The sequence below is a fragment of the Mastigoproctus giganteus genome, chromosome 6 (assembly GCF_048544385.1).
Source record: "Mastigoproctus giganteus isolate SK-2022 chromosome 6, ASM4854438v1, whole genome shotgun sequence".
NCBI classification, from domain to species: domain Eukaryota; kingdom Metazoa; phylum Arthropoda; class Arachnida; order Uropygi; family Thelyphonidae; genus Mastigoproctus; species Mastigoproctus giganteus.
The window spans coordinates 9,648,945-9,669,086 of record NC_143580.1 but is presented as its reverse complement, the minus strand read 5'-3'; the positions used below and the strand labels follow the sequence as shown (position 1 = coordinate 9,669,086).

Sequence of the window (20,142 nt, the reverse complement as noted above, 5' to 3'; positions counted from 1 at the left end):
AATCCAAAAATAGCAAAGGATTTGGCGGGTTGTGCATTTAGTGGCGTCACATCCTGCATTGAGTACTTTCCTGTGGTAATGATGGTAACTCACTTTTGCCCTATAGCTGTTGCCACACGACATTTTTGAGTTCAAACGTTCTGCTTCTTTTAAAGAGGTAGGGGGATGCCCACTTGCTAAGAGCCAGACTGTTTTCCTATAGACTGGGAATGCAGTTTGACTATAACTCAAGGGTAGTCCGGCATCGTGCATCACTACAGACAGGCTATAATAAACATTTTATGGGGTTATGAAGCCCCTCTTTATGACTTTCCGCAGATGTAGCGTCTACCAAGCTTTCATAAATTATTATTCTTGCGGCGAATTGCTGATCACGTGACAATGGCGCTTCCTAGTGGCTTGGGTGTTGAGCGAAACCACCCTCAGCAAACTTCTCGAAATGATTTCTAACCTCTAAAGTGTGTCTCATCGATTGCAAAGAAAACCCTGTTATTATTTAAATGACTTAACATCTGCGTTCTTTTTTTTTTTCGATCCAGCTGTGAATCTACCGGATTACCCAGTTTTCATTGGAGATACCTATAAAATGTGCAGTGAATCTTCAACTGACAGCTACGTTCTTTTAAACACCACTACCCAGCCAGATTGGCACACCGATCTTCAGAGAGGCATTGGAAACACCTCATGGGGTGGATTTAAGTCTCCTGACAGTAACATGAAAGCTACCTTAATTAGCCCTCTCTCTTAAAACGCTAAGAAAAAAGATATGGGGGTGGAAAGAACTTCGCCTCTCTATCGATTCGTATAAAGCTCAAAAACCTAGACGTTTCTACCTTCTTCGGATGATCTATAAACCTCCCAGCTTCAGTTGCTCTTGGCAACGGTATATCGCCACTGGCGAGAACTGTTGGAGGAAGAGAGGTCCCGATAGTTAGATTGGCGTATACCGACATTCCTTGTATGCATCCTCGACTTGATGCAATTTGCCCTTTTCCTAACTTCCCCCGCTCTGATCCTGTTTATAATCTGGTTTAAATCTGTGCTGGCTAAATGGAAAAATATTAACTTTTGATGTGGTTCATTGAATTCGTTGCAAATGTGTGCTAAAAATTAGCTTTTTTTTTTTTTTTTCATCCCGCAAAAAATGCAGCACGTTCGTGTGCCAGTTAAGACAGCATTATCAGTAATGTAAATTTATTGATTATGTTTTTTTAGTAGCTAAAATCCAGGAAGAAAATTTTACAATTTAGAAATGGTGGCTGAATTTATATTTCACCCAACTGAGTAAATACCACTAGCGCCACCTGCAATTACGCAAGTTTCTTCTGTAAACGTTATATGTCGTCTGCAGTTCGCAGATTTCAAAATCTTTTGGTATTATGTTGTATATAAAATAATAATGATAATAATAATTAATATTTTTAAAATAAATAAATATTTTATTTATTTTTATTTACTCATCAATAAATAAAATATTCGGAATTAAAAAAAAAATTTAATATTCGCAGTGCGTTACATTCCAGGCTCATGCCATTTTTTAATTTTTTCACTATAATTAATAATTAATTAATTCATTTCCATTTAATTACTAATTAATTAACTAATAATATATAAATGGAATTCTTTCCATCCCACTGCACATACCCCAACATAATATTCACTCAGCTTTTTGTAATAGACTTTCTTTCCTTCTGTATTTTAAGACAACTTGAAATGCAACACGTATTTAACGTTGTGAACATGTACCTTAGATCGTAGTATGCGGTCAACACTTTTGTGATTTACTTTACTTATTTCTTCTTGTATTTTAATACAAATTGAAATATAACAAGTACTTCACGTTTTTGCGTCCTCTGTAAGATATTATATGTCTACAAGTGATTAATGTAATAAGCAAATTGTGAGAATTCATGATTTACGTATTTAGTAAACTGATAACAAAAAAGATCCTCAGAAAGCAACTAGTTTTATGCTCAAAGCAAGAACAGACAACATTTAGTTTCTATGTATCTACCATATTGCTCATTCATTCCTCCATTAGCGCATGGCAACAAATAACATTTAGTGCTTCAGCTATAATATTCGGGGTATGGATAGCCTCTGTGATATGGAAAAAGAAATAATAATTGACGGATTTCTATTTTCCCGATTTTAATGAAATTTTACGACAAATTTTTCTAAAAGAACTAGATATAAAATTTCATGAAAATTTTTCCATTGACAGTCGAGTTGTTACATGCATACGGACGGACAGACAAAAAAGAAAAATAAACAGAAATTGGCAGATGAAATTCGTATCTATGCTAATTCAAGTCACTTCTTTCTGGGTGACAATCAATACTGAGTATCTGCGAGCTGTGGCGGAAGCTATTTCCAGGATTACAACCAGGAAATTGCCCAAAGACTCAGTAAGACTCATAGGTGTTTCAATTAACATCAGGAAGTTTGAAATTGTATCAGTCAGATTTCTGGGTTCCACATCAGCTAATGAATGACAATATCACCCAATGAATTTCTGTTTATGCCCACTCTCATGTTCCAGTCTCTCTCTGTCTCGATGCAGGTTTATGGAGGACCATACCCTCCAAAAATTTGTTTAGTTTTTCCTTGAATTTGTTCAGACCATTCATTCCACAACAACTGATGGCAGCCCGTTCCAACAACAAACCACACATCCGCTGGCTGAAGGCTAACTTCCTCAACTTGAATTTACTCCCCGATGTGTGTAATTTCAGCAAGAGGAAGAAAGCCATTAACATTTAGCTTTTTCAATCCGTTCAAAGCCTTAAACACCTCAATCAGATCTTCCCGCAGGTGCCTGGTCTCCAGACACTGCAATTTGCAAAACAAGATTTTCTTGGTAAGAACACACTTTTGTTCCTTTCATCGATCTAGTTGCCCTTGTCTGCGCCCGTTTCAGCAGATCTATATCAATTAGCATTAGCATTAGTAGTGGCATGATGCAAGAAAGCAAGCTTATACAATCCTGAAGCTGAAGCAGAACTGAAGCCTTTCTTAGTAAGAGCGCACCTTTGTTTCCTTAACCAATCTCATTGTCCTTCTCTGTACTCCTCAGTAATCCTTCCTAAAGTGATGCCTCCAGACCTGTATACAGTACTCAAGATGCGGCCTAACCATGGCCTTGTACAAGGGGATGCTCACCTCCTTATCCCTGTTGGCAAAGTTTCTGTATATCATTGACAAAATCCAATGAGCTGTCCAGGCAGCATGTCTGCACTGCTCAGAGGATTTCATATCTGACTGCACAACTACCCACAGGGCTTTTTCATTTTTTACTACTCTGAGTGTAGTACCACACAGTTGACAAGTTGCTCTGGAATTACAGATACCCATATGCCATACCTTGCATTTGACAATGTTAAAGTCTACCATTTTTCAGTCCATCGACCTAATTTTTCTAGATCTTGTTGCAGCAGCATACTTTTGTTACTATCATTGACAATCCTGCTGACCTTTGTATAATCTGCAAACTTAGACATTACGCCTGATATACTTTCATCAATATCATTGATAAACACAGAAAACAATGGACTCAGCACCGAACCCTGTGGGACTTCACTAATAATATTATCCACGAAAAGAAGTGCGCATTGATATCCTCTCTTTGTATTCTTCCACTCAACCACCCCTTTATCCATAGCAGTAACTTGCCCTTAATGCCATATTGCTCCAGTTTGTACAGCAATATTTTATGCACAATAGTATTAAAAGCTTTCCTGAAATCAAAGTATATGATATCAAATTATTTTCTGCATCCAGTTCCTTGGTCACTGCATCATAGTAACCTATCAAGTTGGTCAGCAAGACGCCCCCCCCCCCAACTTAACAAATCCATGCCTGGACAGAATGTAATTATACTGAGACACAACATGGATTTGTTAATGGGCGGTCTTATCTGACCAATCTGATAGTTTACTATGATGCAATGACCAAGGAACTGGATGCAAAATAATTTTGATATCATATACTTGGATTTCAGGAAGACTTTTGATACTGCTGGACATAATAGACTGCTGTACAAACTGGATTAATGTGGTATTAAGGGCAAGTTACTGCTATGGATAAAGGAATGGTTATGTGGAAGAAGACGGAGAGTGATTATCAATGGGCACTGCTCTTCCTGGACCAATGTTATCAGTGGAATCTTCCAGGCTTTGGTGTTGGGCCCATTGTTGTTTTCAATATTTATTAATGATATTGATGAAGGTATATCAAACTTAATGTCAGATTTTGCAGATAATAAAGGTTGGCAGGGTGGGTGACGATGATAATGACGGTATGTTACTACAGCAAGATCTAGAAAATTTAGGTAGATATGTTGAGAAATGGAAGTTGAAGTTTGGCGTTGACAAATGCGATCCCAAATGCATTACTGCATATGAGGTTGCAGTAATGCATTGATTGCAGTAATGATATGTGCCAGGACAGCTCATGAGGTTTTGTTGATGATGTACAGAAACTTTGCTAGCCGAGATAAGGAGATGATTATCCTTTTGTATAAGGCTACGGTTAGGACACATCTTGAGTATACAGGTCTGGAGTTGGCCTCACTTTTGGAAGGATGTAGATTGCTGGAATGAGAGAAGGGCAACCAGAATGGCGTAGGGAACAAAAGGGTGCTCTTACCTAGAAAGGCTTCAGTTCTGCAAATTGCACCGTCTGGATACTAGGCACTTGCAAGGTGATGTGATTGAGTAAGCTGAATGTGAGTGGTATTCTTCCTCTTGCTGAGACTCGACACATGAGGTAGCATAAATTTAAATTGAGGAATAATGGTTGTAGGATTTGCAGAAGTTTGCCTTCAGCTAGAGAGTGATTGATTGTTGGAACAGGCTTCCATCTGTAATTGTGGGAGTTGGATGGTTTGAATAAATTCAAGCTGGAACTAGACAAATTCTTGGAATGTATGGATGTGTGTGTGTTTGGCTGATGCTATATAAGCTTGATTTGTTGTTGTAGTAGGGTGTTTATGAGCGTCAGCGACTAAGACCCTATTGCTCCGTGTATACTGTCTATAAATTGAGGTCGATTTTCTTTTTTTTCTAGGAGAAAAACCCTAGTTTCGGAAGAACAAACTATGCTACCCTGGCCTGAGAACAACCAAATAAGTCACGTTGTGGAAAAGGCGCTCATAAAAATTTCTCCCGTCATCGAGGGGGATTCGAACTCTGGTATTTTCCGCCCCATGTGGGGAGGACGACGATTCTACCAACTGTGGTACCCATGAGGGTGTAAGCTTGCTTTCTTGCATTATTTGCCACTGGTACTACTATTATAATACATATAACATTTGGGTGTATTGAACTTATACGTTAACTCGTGTATTAATTAAGAGTGAATCAGAAAAAAATTGTGGTTAGATTCGAAGCAAACTTCGCTACCTACCCGTCCTAAATCCGCGTTGGCGAATCAGACCCCAAGTTCAAGAATCATGTAGAGGGAAAAAAAAATGGAGATGCTGTAGTGAACTTAGAACTAGACCCAGGTTGAAAAGGTTATTGCTCCCTGGGTCGAACTCAGTTGGAAAGCTTAGTTAGGACAAGCATTATTGTCCTTATAAAGGACAATAATGCTTACTATTCTCCTTGTGTATAAAAAAAAAAAAGACTGGACGATCAATTGCTCTACCAAAAGAACAAATGTAAGTATTAAGGATCTCATATCAATACCTCGGTGCATTGAAAGTTTCTCATAAGGACACAAGAAGATCTGCACTGCACAGGACTGTGGTTTCTAGCCCATGCCATTAAATCACATGGAGACGTGTCCCTTTTCCGATTTTAGTGGAAAGGAATCTGGTTTCCTAGTTCCCATTGCGTGACCTATTGCTATTTAGTCCGATCTTCATGTAGGCACAAATTCAAACGGGTTCTTTTGTTGATTGGAATACTAGGGAATACAAACAGCTGGTCATCGTTCATAAATAATCCTTTCTGAATCCTTCCATGGAGGGTGTACCCGAATACAATCCCTCTTATAGATCCAGGAAGCTCAGATGTCTATAACGCTTTGCAGTTAGGGCCAGATAATGGCCATCTTGTATGGAAGTGACAGTGGATCATCCAAAAGGTGCATTTGTGTTGGTAGTGGTCGTGTGTATTAAGTGCCTAAGCAACTAAGGGTGTGGTGCGAGGTGTCGGTATATTTGTCTGTAATACCGTGTATTCTTCGGTCAGTTTACCTGTTTTCTGGACAAAAAGCCTAACTTTCTCAGAGGTAAAGAACTTTGCAACTCTCGCCCGAAACCGGCTATATTGGCCAAATTATGAAAAAGCCGAAAAAGATTAATCTTGTCGAGAAAGAATTCAAACCAGGCGTTTTCCACCCGGTTTGGAAGGATGGTGATCATAACCACTGTACCGACTGCAAGGGCTCTGTATGGGTGCAATTTTATGGGATCAGAGAGAGCCTGCTTTGTTTCATAAATTACGAATAATTGGTTCTATTTTATTTTGCGGACACTGACTACCAACTTTGTTTTGTAAAATGCAAGTATACAAAACACGTTTACAAATCGAGACACCATTTTGAAAAGTGGACACCTAGCGCCTCCATGCGGAACAAAGCAACTGAACTTTATTATCTTGAAAAATGTTCTGAGCTTGTCGATCTAAATGTAACTTATTTTTCAATGTAAAAGTATCTGTGTTGATATCCTCCCAATAACTTTTTGAAATCGGGAGAATCGTTTTGAATTACCTTATATTGGAAGTTTAATTCACTGGGGGAAAAGAGGTCTACATCTTAAATATTTCTTCAAGTGGTTTGCTTACTTTTATTGCAAATGTGTTCCTGTCCCAGAGTTCATAAAGTGAAAGTTACGCGTGCTTATGGCGCTGTATATAATCTTTGCTTTGCGCACATCTATTCGATTCTCTCGTTTTCTCTTTTGAACCCGAGGCTAATGACCTTTGGAGTAGGTTGTCGGTCTCATAAACTTTGCTATGAAGCTGCCTGAAGGAAGTATTAAGTTCGGAGTTGTGATCTTGGACACTTCATCCTTTTCCTTATCACAAGAGATTCAACCTTTGGAGTTGAATTATTATTATTATTTCTTTTCATTAGGATAGACTGCATTATTTTATTGGTGAACCCGTGAAAAGTACGAAGAGGTAATATTTGATGGAATTTATAGGGGAAATAGCTGAAGTCTTTAAATTTATATGAGGGACCATATATTTGAAGTGAGGAAAACGAATTTATCTTTGAGTAAACAGGAATCAGATTAGAATTGCTCTGGGATACGATGATATTTGGAGATCTTCTGCTGATTAAATTTTCTCCGGCCGACTACGTTTTTCCTTGGTAAAGAATATCGATCTAGAAGGAATACCAGATTTGATGAATGGAGCAATGTGTCCCGGGCGGTCGTCTATAAAAAAAAATAGTTCCTGTCCTTTCTTGAAAAAAAGAATAATAAAATATATAGTAAGCTTAAGATTATAATAAACTTATAAAGGACTATTTTTGTTAAGAATGAAATTAAAGGAAACATTTATCACTTAACAATAATCAGATAGAGTTGTACAACAGAGTACCAAATGTGGTAGAAAATTGTTGTACGAAATACTACATTTGGGACACAGCAGTGGAATCAAGTATTGTTCTCTGATGAGTCAAGACTCAGGGATTGTAGCCGGTGTTACATTTGAAGATAACGTGGAAATCGAAGCGTTATGGTACCACCACCGTCCATAAACGCACAGGAAGACCACGGTTAGTTAGTTAGTTAGTTATTTGGTTTTTAGGAGCATTAGCAACTAAGGCCATATTGCTCCGGGATATGCGGTGGTCATTCCCTGACCTTTCCACATCCTCTGTATTTGGTGGTGACAGGCTCGAACCCCGGTCTAATCAAGAAGCATGTGCTATGCACTGCTGCTCCTTCCCACCTGGCTACGGAGGCGCCGAAGACCACGGACTCCCCACTTGACCAGACGGTATGCAGAAAGGTAGTATAACAATCTCATACAATATTCCTACAAAACATCAACCAGCAGTTTAAGGCATCAAGGGAGTTGAAACTTGTACGAAAACGTTGCTTATTACGTAAGGAACTCAAAAGCTTTCGGTTTTCGTGGAAGAGCGGCGACGCATAAGCCAGATATCACTAAATGCAATCAGCGGTCTCGGCTTGCATGGTTTAATGGATAAGGTGAAAATCGATTCTGTGACGAATTTCATTATGGTAACAGTGGGCTGTTTCTCGTGGAATGGACCCTTGGTAGTTGTGAAGGAAACTATGAACGCCGACATCTACCTTAACGTTTCGGACAATGCCAGCTCCCTGGCAATGCGTCATTGCCAGGGAGCTGGCATTGAGTTGGAATGGCCGACTCAAAGTCTCAACTTGAACCCTATGGAATGCCTGTGGGATGAACTGGAACTTCGGGTGAGGGCCAGACCAACACGTCCCACCCAATCGGTAACTGAACTCATCATCGTTCTACAGGAGGAATGGAGGTATACAAGGTGTGGCTATTAAATAACGACGCTGCGCGTGTAGCCACTATACACCAAGCGCCACCTGTGAAAAAAGGCACAGCAGTTGACCTTGAACCATTTCCTAGTTTTCTGCCAAACCATGTTCCAACACACTCATTCGCTTTCCAGTGAGACAGGTTTCCTATACCTTGTGTTTTTGCATTTTGTCAGAAGAATGACAGACAAAAGAATAGAACAACGAATCAACCTCAATTTTTAACAAAACTAAAGAAAACACCAACTGAAAGTTATGAGTTGTTACGTCAAGTTTATGGGGAAGATACTATGTCAAGAGCTTGTGTGTTTTAATGGAATAAAATATATTTAGAAGGAAGAGAGAATGTGGAAGACGATGAACTACAGACTGTCCGAAAACCATGAAAATGTGGACCGGTTAAGGACATTGATTAGAAGTGATTGTCGTTTAAGCATTAGAATGTTTGCATCAGAACTCAATATGGACAAAGAAATAGTTAGACAATTTTTAACCGAAAACTTAGGCATGAACAAAGTGTGCCCCAAGATGTTGACAAATATTCTTACTGAGATCAAAGTATGAGAAGACTCCAAGTTTGTGAAGATGTTTTAAAAAAAAACTGAAGATCCAGACTTTGAGTACTGTATGTACATAATTCAGACTTTCTTAGTACTGTAATTATTATATTCTTGTTTTCTTCGATATTAACGGAATTATTAATAATTAAATCAGATTTTGAAGGAATACATTCCACCAAATCAGACACAGTATGTTCTAACATACTACGTTTACGTTCTGAGAAGGCTGCATGAAAAACTTCGTAGGAAGAGACCTGAATTGTGGAAGAATGGTTGAATTCCCCATCAAGACAATGTTCCAGCACACAATGTGCTCTCTGTTCGCCAGTTTGTTGCCAAGAAACAAATCTCTGTGTATGAACGTGCAGTCTGCTCGCCAGAGCTAGTCCCTCTGACTTTTTCTCTTCCCTAAACTGAAAAGTGTACTTAAGCGAACCCATTTTCAGTTCACTGAAAATGGGTTCCCTTAAGTATACTTTTCAGGGTTCTTCCCAACACTATATGTTGGGATGAACCCTGTCCTTAGGCCTTACATATTACATATACATATCATCCCCTCCAATACTGTATAGCATTTGGAGGGGATGAGTCCCGGTTTCAATTATTTCGAGCGGACGGGAGGATGCGTATCTGGTAGAAAACGCACGAAGCTATGCACCAGTCATGTCAACAAGGAACTGTCCAGGCAGGTGGACGGTCGGTAATTGTCTGGGGAGTGTTCAACTGGCACACGTTGGGACTTCTGGTACGTCAAGATGCATCTCTGAACGGTCCAGGTTACGGGTCCATTCTCGCAGACCATCTGCATTCCTTCATGGTCATCGTGCACCGACAGAACAATGGACTCTTCCAGCAAGGAGTGCGCGTCCCCACAGAGCCGTGATGACTAGAACATGGTTCGAAGAGCACCAGTGAATGGCTTTCCCGTTCACTGGATATGAACACTGTGGAGCATCTTTAGGATGCTGTGGAAAAGTCCGTTCGAGCTTTGTATCCTCCACCCAGGAATACGACTGAATTTTGGACAGCGGTGCTGCAAGTATGGATGTAAATTCTCGTGGAACGCTTTCGTAACTAGTGGACTCAATGCCTCGCCGTGTGACTGCTCTTATTCGGGCGAAAGGTGGGCCTACCCGTTACTGGGTAGGTATTCCCATGATTTCTGTCCACTCAGTGTACATGAAGATATAAAATTATATTGAATTGCGCATTTGATCTTAAAAATGTGAACCAATGAAAAAAAAACACAAATGAATATTTCGATTATAATAAATAATTCAATTATTTTGATTACAGGAAATCATTCGCTTATTTTGATTATATCCATATCATTCGAATGACCCAATCAGTTAAGGAAAATCATTCGATTATATCATTCGAATTTATATTATTCGAATGGCCCATTCGTTTACATCATTGGAACCGCTCATTCGATTATGGAAATCATTCCATTATTTCATTCGAGCGACTCATTGGACTATGGAAAATCATTCGAATGACTCATTGGATTATTTAAAATCATTCGATTATGCCAAATCATTCTATTATATAATTCGAATGATTCATTCGATTATGGAAAATCGTTGGGTATATCATAAAAATGATATGATTAAATTTTATCACTCGATTATTACAAATTATGTCGATTAGTGAAATCTTTCAGTTACTAATTATTCGAGTATTAGTATTAGCCAAATAGTACAAAAAAAGCTGCCGACTGGGCTAGCCGGGTGGGTAAAGTGCCTCCCTGGCAACCCAAAGGTCGCGGGTTCGAATCCCGTCTCGGGCTTGGAGGATATTACGATGGTGCCGCACTGTTCGGTTGGATCTCACGGCCAGGATACACGAAGGAAACAGGAAAAAACTGGTTCCTTCGTATTGCTCACATCGTACGATAAAAAAGAAAAGAAAAGCCACATACGTTTGATCCACCGGCCACAAAAAAAAAAAAAAAAAGATAAGAAACAATACAGAGGAAACTTATTCCAGTAATCAACGACTCACTGTCTGAAAGAAAACTTCCTACAATCCAGTTTAAACCTCTTCCCCCTGTAATTTCAATTTATGGTCACCTACTTCTGGAATTCTTTATAACAGTGTAACTTCCGCCTTCATTAATTTTACTAACCCCTCTCAGAGCCCTTTAAACCTCAATCAGATCTCTTCTGAGGTGCCCGATTTCCAAGCTCTGTAGCCCAAATAATCGAAGTCGTTCCTCGTTTGGTCGCCCATTTGCCGATCTCACCATATGATTTAGCATTACTTTAGGCATATAAGAGTTCAGCCTAATTTATTTAAGCTGTCAACTTCCACAACAACAGATGGAAGTCTGTTCCAGCAATCAGCTACCCGCTGCCTAAAGGCAAACTTCCGCACATCTTTTCTACAACTGTCTTTCCTCAATTTGAATCTATGTCCCGTCAGGTTCTTAATCTGAGCAAACGGAAGAATCCCATCAGCATTGAGCCTGTTCAAACCATTCAAGGCCTTATACACCACAACAGCTCACCTCGCAGGTGCCTAGTCTCCAAAACGCTGCAATTTGCAGAACTTAAGCTTTTCGTCATAAGAGCGCCCCCTTTGTTCCCCTCACCAGTCTTGTTGCCCTTCTGTACTCGTTCTAGCATCTCTACATCCTTCCTGAAATGAGGCCTCCAGACCTGTATGCAGTCAAAATGTGGCCTGACCATTACCTTATACAAGGGGATAATCACCTCCTTATCCCTGCTAGCAAAACTCATATATATAATTGACAAGACTCCATGATCTGCGCTGGCAGCCCGTCTGCACCTCAGAGAATTTCATGTCTGACTGCACAATTACCCCCAGGGATTTTTTATTCTCCACTTCCCTGAGTGTAGTACCACACAGTTGGTACACACTCTTGGGACGAGTTGCTGGTATTTGAATCCTCAAAAAGCTCAATGTCTTTTTCCAGATGAGGTCTCCATACCTGGACACCGTATTCCAAACGTGGTCATACAATTGCCTAATACAGTGGGATTATGACCTCCTATCTGTAGAGGATATTGTTCGATAAATCATCAATAGAACACAATGAGCTTCACCTATCATAAGCATGAAATCCCAAGCCCCTTTCTTCCTCTACTCTCTTAATTCAACCCCTCCAAGTATATAATTTATTTCAGGGTTGTTATTTCCCACCTTGCATTTTGCTGCCACTTTTGTGACCATCCTTGAGTCCTGTTCAAGTCATCCTGAAGGAGTGCTGCTTGGCACTGATCATTAAGGACGCTACCAAGGTTTACATTTTCTGTAAATTTGGATAACACGCCTTTTATCCCTTCATCAATGTTGTGTATGAAAATCAGAAACAACATTGGTCCAAGAGTGGTCCAGGGGCCCACATCTGGATATCATCATTCTTCTCTTTCTTGGTGATTCCCATCTCTCTCTCTCTCTCTCTCTCTCTCTCTCTCTCTCTCTCTCTCTCTCTCTCTCTCTCTCTCTCTCTCCGTCCTGGTCCAACAGAAAAGACAGGTGGTGGCAGTGTTTTGGAATGGGAGATGTTTTCCTGAGAATCTCTCGGAGCCCTCAACCACCAGACCACACTCTGAACGCTAAAAACTATTTATCTCGGAAAAGGAATTGATAAATAGGCGCAATTGACTTATAAATCAAGAGAAACACACCATTGGTAAATATTGTATCAATAAAAGCTTCTTTGAATCAGGTTTTCCGGTTACTTTTGGAAACATAGTATATTTTGCCTTCTTTGCTAGAAGCAAATTTTATTAAAATGTCCCGTGCTAAGCTTAGCTCCAGTTATAATAAATTTTAGATAATTTGAACAGAAATTCTAGTGTAAAAAGGCTAAACTACCGCGAACTGCTGATGGAAATTAAAATGCGAACAAATAAATCCGGTGACAGTTTGTCATTGTAAGAATTAACGATGGAGAAGTATCGTGTATGGTGTACCGTTGACTAGACAGAATATGCAAATTCTAATTTGAAATGTTACTCGTTTTTCTTAATCTGCTCTTGTAGGAGCTGCGTGTTGTTGGAGAAATGACAAATATTTATTGCAGACAATTAATTTTGCCCTGGCGGGGTGCTTTTTGCTTTGAGGCAAATGCGTGACTTGAAGTCATCCTTTTCGGAATTCAGAAATCGAAGAATGAACTTATCAGAAGTCTCTGAAACCAAGATAGCAGGAGGACTGACGATTTTTAAGGAAGTTATCAGCGCTGCGACAGAATTTTCGAGAAATGAAAAAGTGTCGATGATAGCAACACTGGCGAAGTTTGGTGGTAATTGGATCACTCAAACGCCATTGATGGCTGTTAGAAAATATATCGCCAATAAATAAAATTTCCATACGTCGTTGGGTGGATACGAACTGTGTTTCAGCAAAGTTCTCATGCATAATATAACAGATGCGCTTCAGTCACTGTTGTGGTGTTTAGAGCGTAAAATTTCTGTTCTTTAAGTTTGAGGTGAGTTACATAATTTTCAAACCGTAATTGGCTTTCTTTTAATTCCTAATTGGTTGAAAAAGTTTTCTGAATAGGCTTCAACAAGTTAGTTGCGCTTGAAATGTAACGCAATGCTGCTGTTGTTGTTGTAGGGTTTTAGGAGCATCAGAGACTAAGGCCATATTGCCTCTTGTATATTGTCTGTAAATTGCGTGTGTTCTGTGGTCGATTTTCTGTTTGCTGGACGAAAAACCCGAGTTTCTGGGAGAAAAAACCATGCTACCCTCGTCTGAGATCGACTGACTCAGGCACATTGTGAAAAAGGCCCATAAAAATTCCTCAAATCATCGAATGGACTCGAACTCAGGTCTTTTCCACCTGGTGTGGGGAAGTGCTTCAGGTACAATATACAGCATATGGATAGCCTATGCGATATGTATAAAAATAAATAAATAATAATTGATGGATTTTTATTGGTCCGATTTTAACGAAATTTATGAAATTTGGCATAGCTCGACAAATATTTTTAAAAGGTCCAAATAAAAATTTCATGGAAAATACGTCCACTGATAGTTGAGTTGTTACATTTTCAGTAGACAGATTTCGATGAAATTTTATATTCTGGTCTTTCAGAAAGATTTGGCGAGCTATCCAAATTTAATTGAAACCAGACCCATAAAAACACATAAATGGAAGCATGGCAGATTTTCAGTGTACTTTCTGAAAGTCTTAAAGAATTTTTTAGAATGAATTCCAATTTGACAACCCTATATATCACCACCACCAAAAAAAAAGAACTGCACAAAAATTTCACCTAAAACAGGTAACCATTCCTAAAATACACTACTAACCCCCTGAAAAATATCCATAACCTCTATAAACAATCCAAAAAGAAAGCGGGCATGTGGAAGCACTTCTTAGCATTACTTCTTCTCTCTATCCATTCTCGTATTAGTGGGATCTGTCTGTATCTGAAATTTGAGGACCTTAATTTTAATAAGGTTAAATAGAATCGTTTCGATGTATACACTGCCAATCGGAATATTAGCGCCAAACCTCAATACCACACAGGATTAAACTAGTGGCCGAAAGGTATTCAGTGTAATTTTAATCCATTGTAACAGCAATGTTTTTCTAGTGCCTTGAGTAATGAGGGCAGCTGATTGCGCATGCGTATACTACTTTCTAATGCGTCCCACAGAAGTCAAGGTCAGGTTGGAAGTATTTCAACTTGACCTTCCGTGACCTGATATGCCCATCTTGACGTCGAATAATGTTTCGTGCCAGTGCAAATGGGAGAGTGTTTTCTAATATTTTGGCCAGGAAGTATATCTAGATCTAGAAATACCCATAATATATAGGCGCATTTTATCCATCTTGTTTGATTCAATATCCATCTGGATGATTTCATGGTATTTCTCGCTCCTTATACATCAAATGAATTCTTGTCTTCGTCCAATCAGTCTAGACCAACAAACATTATCTCTCAAGACATCAGAAATATGTAGTCCGAGGTCTCGTTAAGGAGATCTTATCTTTCAGCTGGATATACTGTAACATGGTCCAACTGGCAGATAAGATCTGCCTTTTGTAAACTGTTATCGCATAAAACTAAATCAGACTACGACCATCTTCCCTTCGGGGACAAATTTCACATAGGAAAATTTTCGGTTTTCTTTTACGATAGACTGAGATTTATATCGGTTCTCTTAACCAAAAAGTCAACATACAGATACCCCAAAGCTGATGAGAAAACTTCTCTACCTGCAATATTCGAATCCCTCACAGCTACCTAATTATACTAGGGACTGTCTTCATCAGACGTATTGAACATAATTCTGCAAGCTATTGCATGTCTTGATGAAAGTAATTGCGTATCCTGTGATAGAAATCTGCTTCACCTATCCAAGCACGTCTCACTTTCACTGATTGTTTGATAATATTAACATCATTGGTGTTTCCATACACGTTTTTCAACAGCTCATGAATATCAATGCATCTCTGACCTTCTAACATAAAGATTCATGTCACTGTTCTTTCTGCTTTATGGGCCAGGTCAAGTTCAGCAGCCATTTTGAATAATTTTGAATTGCATTGCCATCTGTCAGATCTCATTTGAATTCAAAAGCGAAACACTTGAGAATTTAATCAGTTGTTTTGCTATGTACTCGTATTTGTTTGTTTATACCAAATTCCACTTAATATCGACGAATTTTCTCGAAGAAACCCCAAATTAAAATATTTAATTTGGGGTTTCATTGACTTAGGCAACTTAGTGTTAAGGCGCTAATGTTGATAAAACTTGCTTATAAAGTAGAAAGAGTGATATCTTTTAGCCTGTTACGTTTTTAAATAAATACATAAACCCTCCGTTTTATGTATTTATTTTTCTTTCTACTAGAACAAGGGTTCTTAACCAGGGAGTCTTGCCTCCCTAAGGTAGGTAAGGCAAGGTTCCTGGGATATTGATTCGAGTTTCAAAATCTGTATGTTAAAATAATTAGAAATTATTAGGGTCAGCCATATTTTTGTAGTTTACATGTGCGGACACAAGTAAGGATGTTGCGGATTCGAACCCATATAATACATGAAGAATGCATGGTCCATTGTAAACTGTGACGTCGCAAATCTGATTGTCCTAAATTCAGTATTTCCAAAAGTGTTGACAATGCTATATCACACTGTACAATCTGTAATGACCTGGTTTGAAGACATCAGCGCTTCAAACCAAGTCATTACAGATTGTGCAGTGTGATCACTGGCTGCCCAGAGCCTCGACCTTAATCCCACTGAACAACTTTTGGGACTAACTGGAATATCAGCTTCGGGCCAAGCCAACACTCCCGCAATGAGTAGCTGTTTTGAATATTTTAAATTGTTTTTAACTGTGTTGAACGAGGAACAGACAAAAATACCACCTTTCTGTTATCAAAAATTGGTTTGGAGTGTACTAACAAAGATTTCGGCCATCGTGGGTAGCACAGTTGGTAGGATCGCCGTCCTCCCCACATTGGGTGGAAAAAAGCTCAGTTCGAGTCCCGTCGATGACGTGAGGAATTTTTATAGGCCTTTTTTCACAACGAGGCTGAGTTGGTCGGTCTCAGGCGAGGCTAGCATGGTTTTTTCTCCCTGAAACTCTGGTTTTTCTTCCAGCAAACATAAAATCGACCACAGAACACATGCAATTTACAGATAATATACACGGAGCAATATAGTCTTAGTCGCTGATGCTCCTAAAACTCTACAACAATAACAAAGATTCAGTTAAATACTGTATGAATAACAAGTTCTTTGAAACATGCAGGTGCATCCGGTTAGTTTTGGCAATATAGTGTATATTCTGTTAGATTGAATATATAAATTCGAGCTTATTATTATCTTCCGTTGATATGTCCACCTCTAGAAAAATTAATATAATATAATACAATTATACATCTCTTCAACTACTTAAAAAGGCGTGTAGCGTTTCATGATTTAAAGAAATCCTTTTCCATTAAGTTATTGCTAAATGACTTCTGTCTCCGATTATGACTTGTCACTCTTTTTTGTACGGATTGAAGTTCGAATTTCTTTGAAGCCTTTTAAGTACGGCTAATCCATCCCAAAAAACAAGCCTTACAATATACACTATCCTGCCAAATGTCACGAGGTATTTGTAATTATCGAGATATGTTTATGCAAAGTAGTTAATATCCTTCGCAGTAATTTCAAACAACCCAACTTCCAGATAAATTAAATCACACCAAATCTATATGCTGTTAATAATATTCACTAGAGAGCAGTAGGGTAAATTTGGAATTTATTATAGTTATATGCAATACAGACTTGCATAAATTGTTCAGTTGCTAGCAGGAGTAGTTGTAGTAGGGTTTAGGAGCATCAGCAACTAAGGCCATGTTGCTCTGTGTAAATTGCATGTGTTCTGAGGTCGATTTTTTGTTTGCTGGACGAAAAACCAGAGAGAGAGAGAGAGAAAAAAAAAAAAACATGCTGCCTGAGACTGACTAAGTCAGCCAAATTGTGAAAAAGGCCCATAAAAATTCCTCACATCATCGAACTCAGGTCTTTTCCACCCCGTATGGGGGGGGGGGGAAACAGCGATTCAACCAACTGTGCCACCCACGAGGACGATAGCAGGAGTATTTGCGTTCTTGGAAATTCTATATATTTGATGAACCGCGATACCACAGTCACTCCTGGTCGTGATTAGGATTAAGTAATCCAGGAATAAAGCAGAGGATTGAAGGCTTATTGTAATTGCTAATTTTCTTGATATTGGGACATTCAAACGGCCACCCACTCTACTGATTGCGTAATAGTATTTTGTGTACTTGAAGTGATAAAACAAAGAAAGATACGTTCTTGGACAAGAAAAATGACGAGTATCGCATCACACATACCACCTTGTAATCCGATATAAGCTGCAACCTATCCGAGATGAGATTCTTTCTATCGTATTTTTGCGTGCTTTGATCGATCACGTGTAGCTACTGCTTATCTCTGTCTCTCCCTCCCCAAAAGTACATTGAGGTTTTCCACGCTAGATTGCAACATACATGTCACGCACCATCACTATAGTTTAATAAAAGAGCTGTCACCAGATATGGTGGGCGAATCATCGATGTGAAAACCACTCTCAATTTCTTCCTTGGTATCCACTTGTAATGACTGGAGTTTGTTCAATTAACCTCCATCAGCTCATTCGTTGTTTTAACTAATGCAGTTGAAACAAAATATGCTTTATGAAAGATGATTAGACGAAGTATTCATCATTTGTGTTTCTTATTTTCATTTGCAGAATGTAGATCATAAGATGAAGTACAAGTCCAAGAAGGGGCAGCTACCTTTTATCGAAGTGAATGGTATTGAAATAGCAGATTCCGACATCATCATTAAAGAGTTGGGAAAACAGTTCGGTAAAGAGCTTGATGAAGATCTTTCTGCGGACCAAAAGAATGTCAGCCATGCTTTTATTTCCATGCTCAATAATCACACCAGCTGGTAAGTTACCAATCTTCATATATTCCTAAATAGAATGAAATTTTATAGATCACTCCATTAAACTTTAACACAGTGCTGTTAAAAACGAAATAAATTATATAAAAATTATAATATAATAAATACCATATGATATAACTTGAGAATTGTTTAGTATTAAATAAATATGATCTTTATTGTAAGGTGCAAAGGTACCTTGACTTAACCCTTCTCGATTAAATAATTATTTCAACCTACAAGAAAGTTCAACCTCTATCAACCTCTTGGCAACATTATTAGAGATTAAACAAGCTCTAATAGTCGAAATCAAAGATCATTTTCTTAAGAATCTATGGGTATCAATGGACCTAATGTGTGCCAAAACCATAATACTGTCCCCACCACCTTGCACAGTAGTTGTCAGACATGACGGGTCCATGGATTCATGTTGTTTTCGCCAAATTCTAAGCCTTCCATCAACATGATGCACCAGGAACTTCACTCGTCAGACCAAACAACTGTTTTCCAGTGTTAGTGTTGCTGTGCCCACAAGAGGCGTGCTCTCTTGTTCTTCATTGATAACAAAGGTACGCGATGTGGCCCGTCTGTTTGCTTGCACAGTTCTAGCCATCCTCCTCTGACCTCTCATCAACCAGCGATTTTCTTCCACAGGAGTACCGTTGAGAGGATGTTTTTTGTTCGTTGCACCATTCTTGATACACCCTTGAAACTGTGGTGCGTGAAAAGTTCTGAGAACTGCCGTTTCAGAGATGCTTTGTCCAGCACGTCTTGCACCTACTACCATGTCACGTTCGAAGTCCGTTAGATCACTCCTTTTCCTCATTTTTGCTACGGTTTGTACGCTTAACTGATACTAGAAAGGTTCTGCTGCATTTATATCCACAACTGTGGTCATGTGACTTGCAACGTTGTGGGACAAACCATTTGTGTGCATAGCAGGAGTGTACCTAATAAAGAGGCAGCAGAGTGTATATTATAATATAGTATAATACATTTATTATTATTATTAATATTATTACTATACTATTTCTTCTTGATGGTGGGTTCCACCCCGTGACGGGTACTGGTACAAAGTGCACGGGGTGGTTATGTCTGGTGTTGCTGTTAGTGTTCAGAATTGCGACTTTCTGAAGTTCCTTGTAGGTGTTCTCTGGGAGACCTGTTGCTGCTAAGCTGTTATGTAGGGTCTCTGACCTTCCTGATCTTTTCTCGTGGGTTTTCTGGAGTTCAGTCGATAGCTAACCTGAAGGATTACTTCCAGAAAAACACTACACCACTCTACCAAACCATAAGGAAGATGGACAAGTGGCATACCCCACTCAATCTAAGCGAGGAGAGTTTGCAGTGTGCTAGGCACCGCTATGTCAACCAGACAGGTAGCCTTTTCCTTCTTATCGACAAGTTCCTCAAGGGTTATGTCCGGTCTGTTGTGCGGGAATCGTCTTATCCGTTATTATGGCGCGGTCCGAGTACAGCTTGTGGGTTGGGGTCTCTAGTACTGTCTGTTGTTCGTACTTTACGCATTATCTGGCCTCGCTAGCTTCTAATGTATTATCCTGGCTACCTGGTCATGTCTACGAGTGTACTCCGTCTGGATGATCACCTTACATCCGGTGGTGACGTGCTAGATCGTTTCTAAGGTCGGA

General features: G+C 39.2%; 1 protein-coding gene across 1 annotated transcript in view; it reads left to right on the top strand.

Moving 5' to 3' along the window:
* LOC150083891 (failed axon connections-like) overlaps positions 1 to 20,142 on the top strand; it is a 78,086-nt gene that overhangs the window by 41,562 nt on the left and 16,382 nt on the right. Inside the window, exon 2 of the mRNA XM_090375826.1 lies at positions 18,297 to 18,499. Coding sequence (XP_090231952.1) covers positions 18,297 to 18,499 — 203 coding nt within the window. The remainder of the gene's footprint in view (positions 1 to 18,296; positions 18,500 to 20,142) is intronic.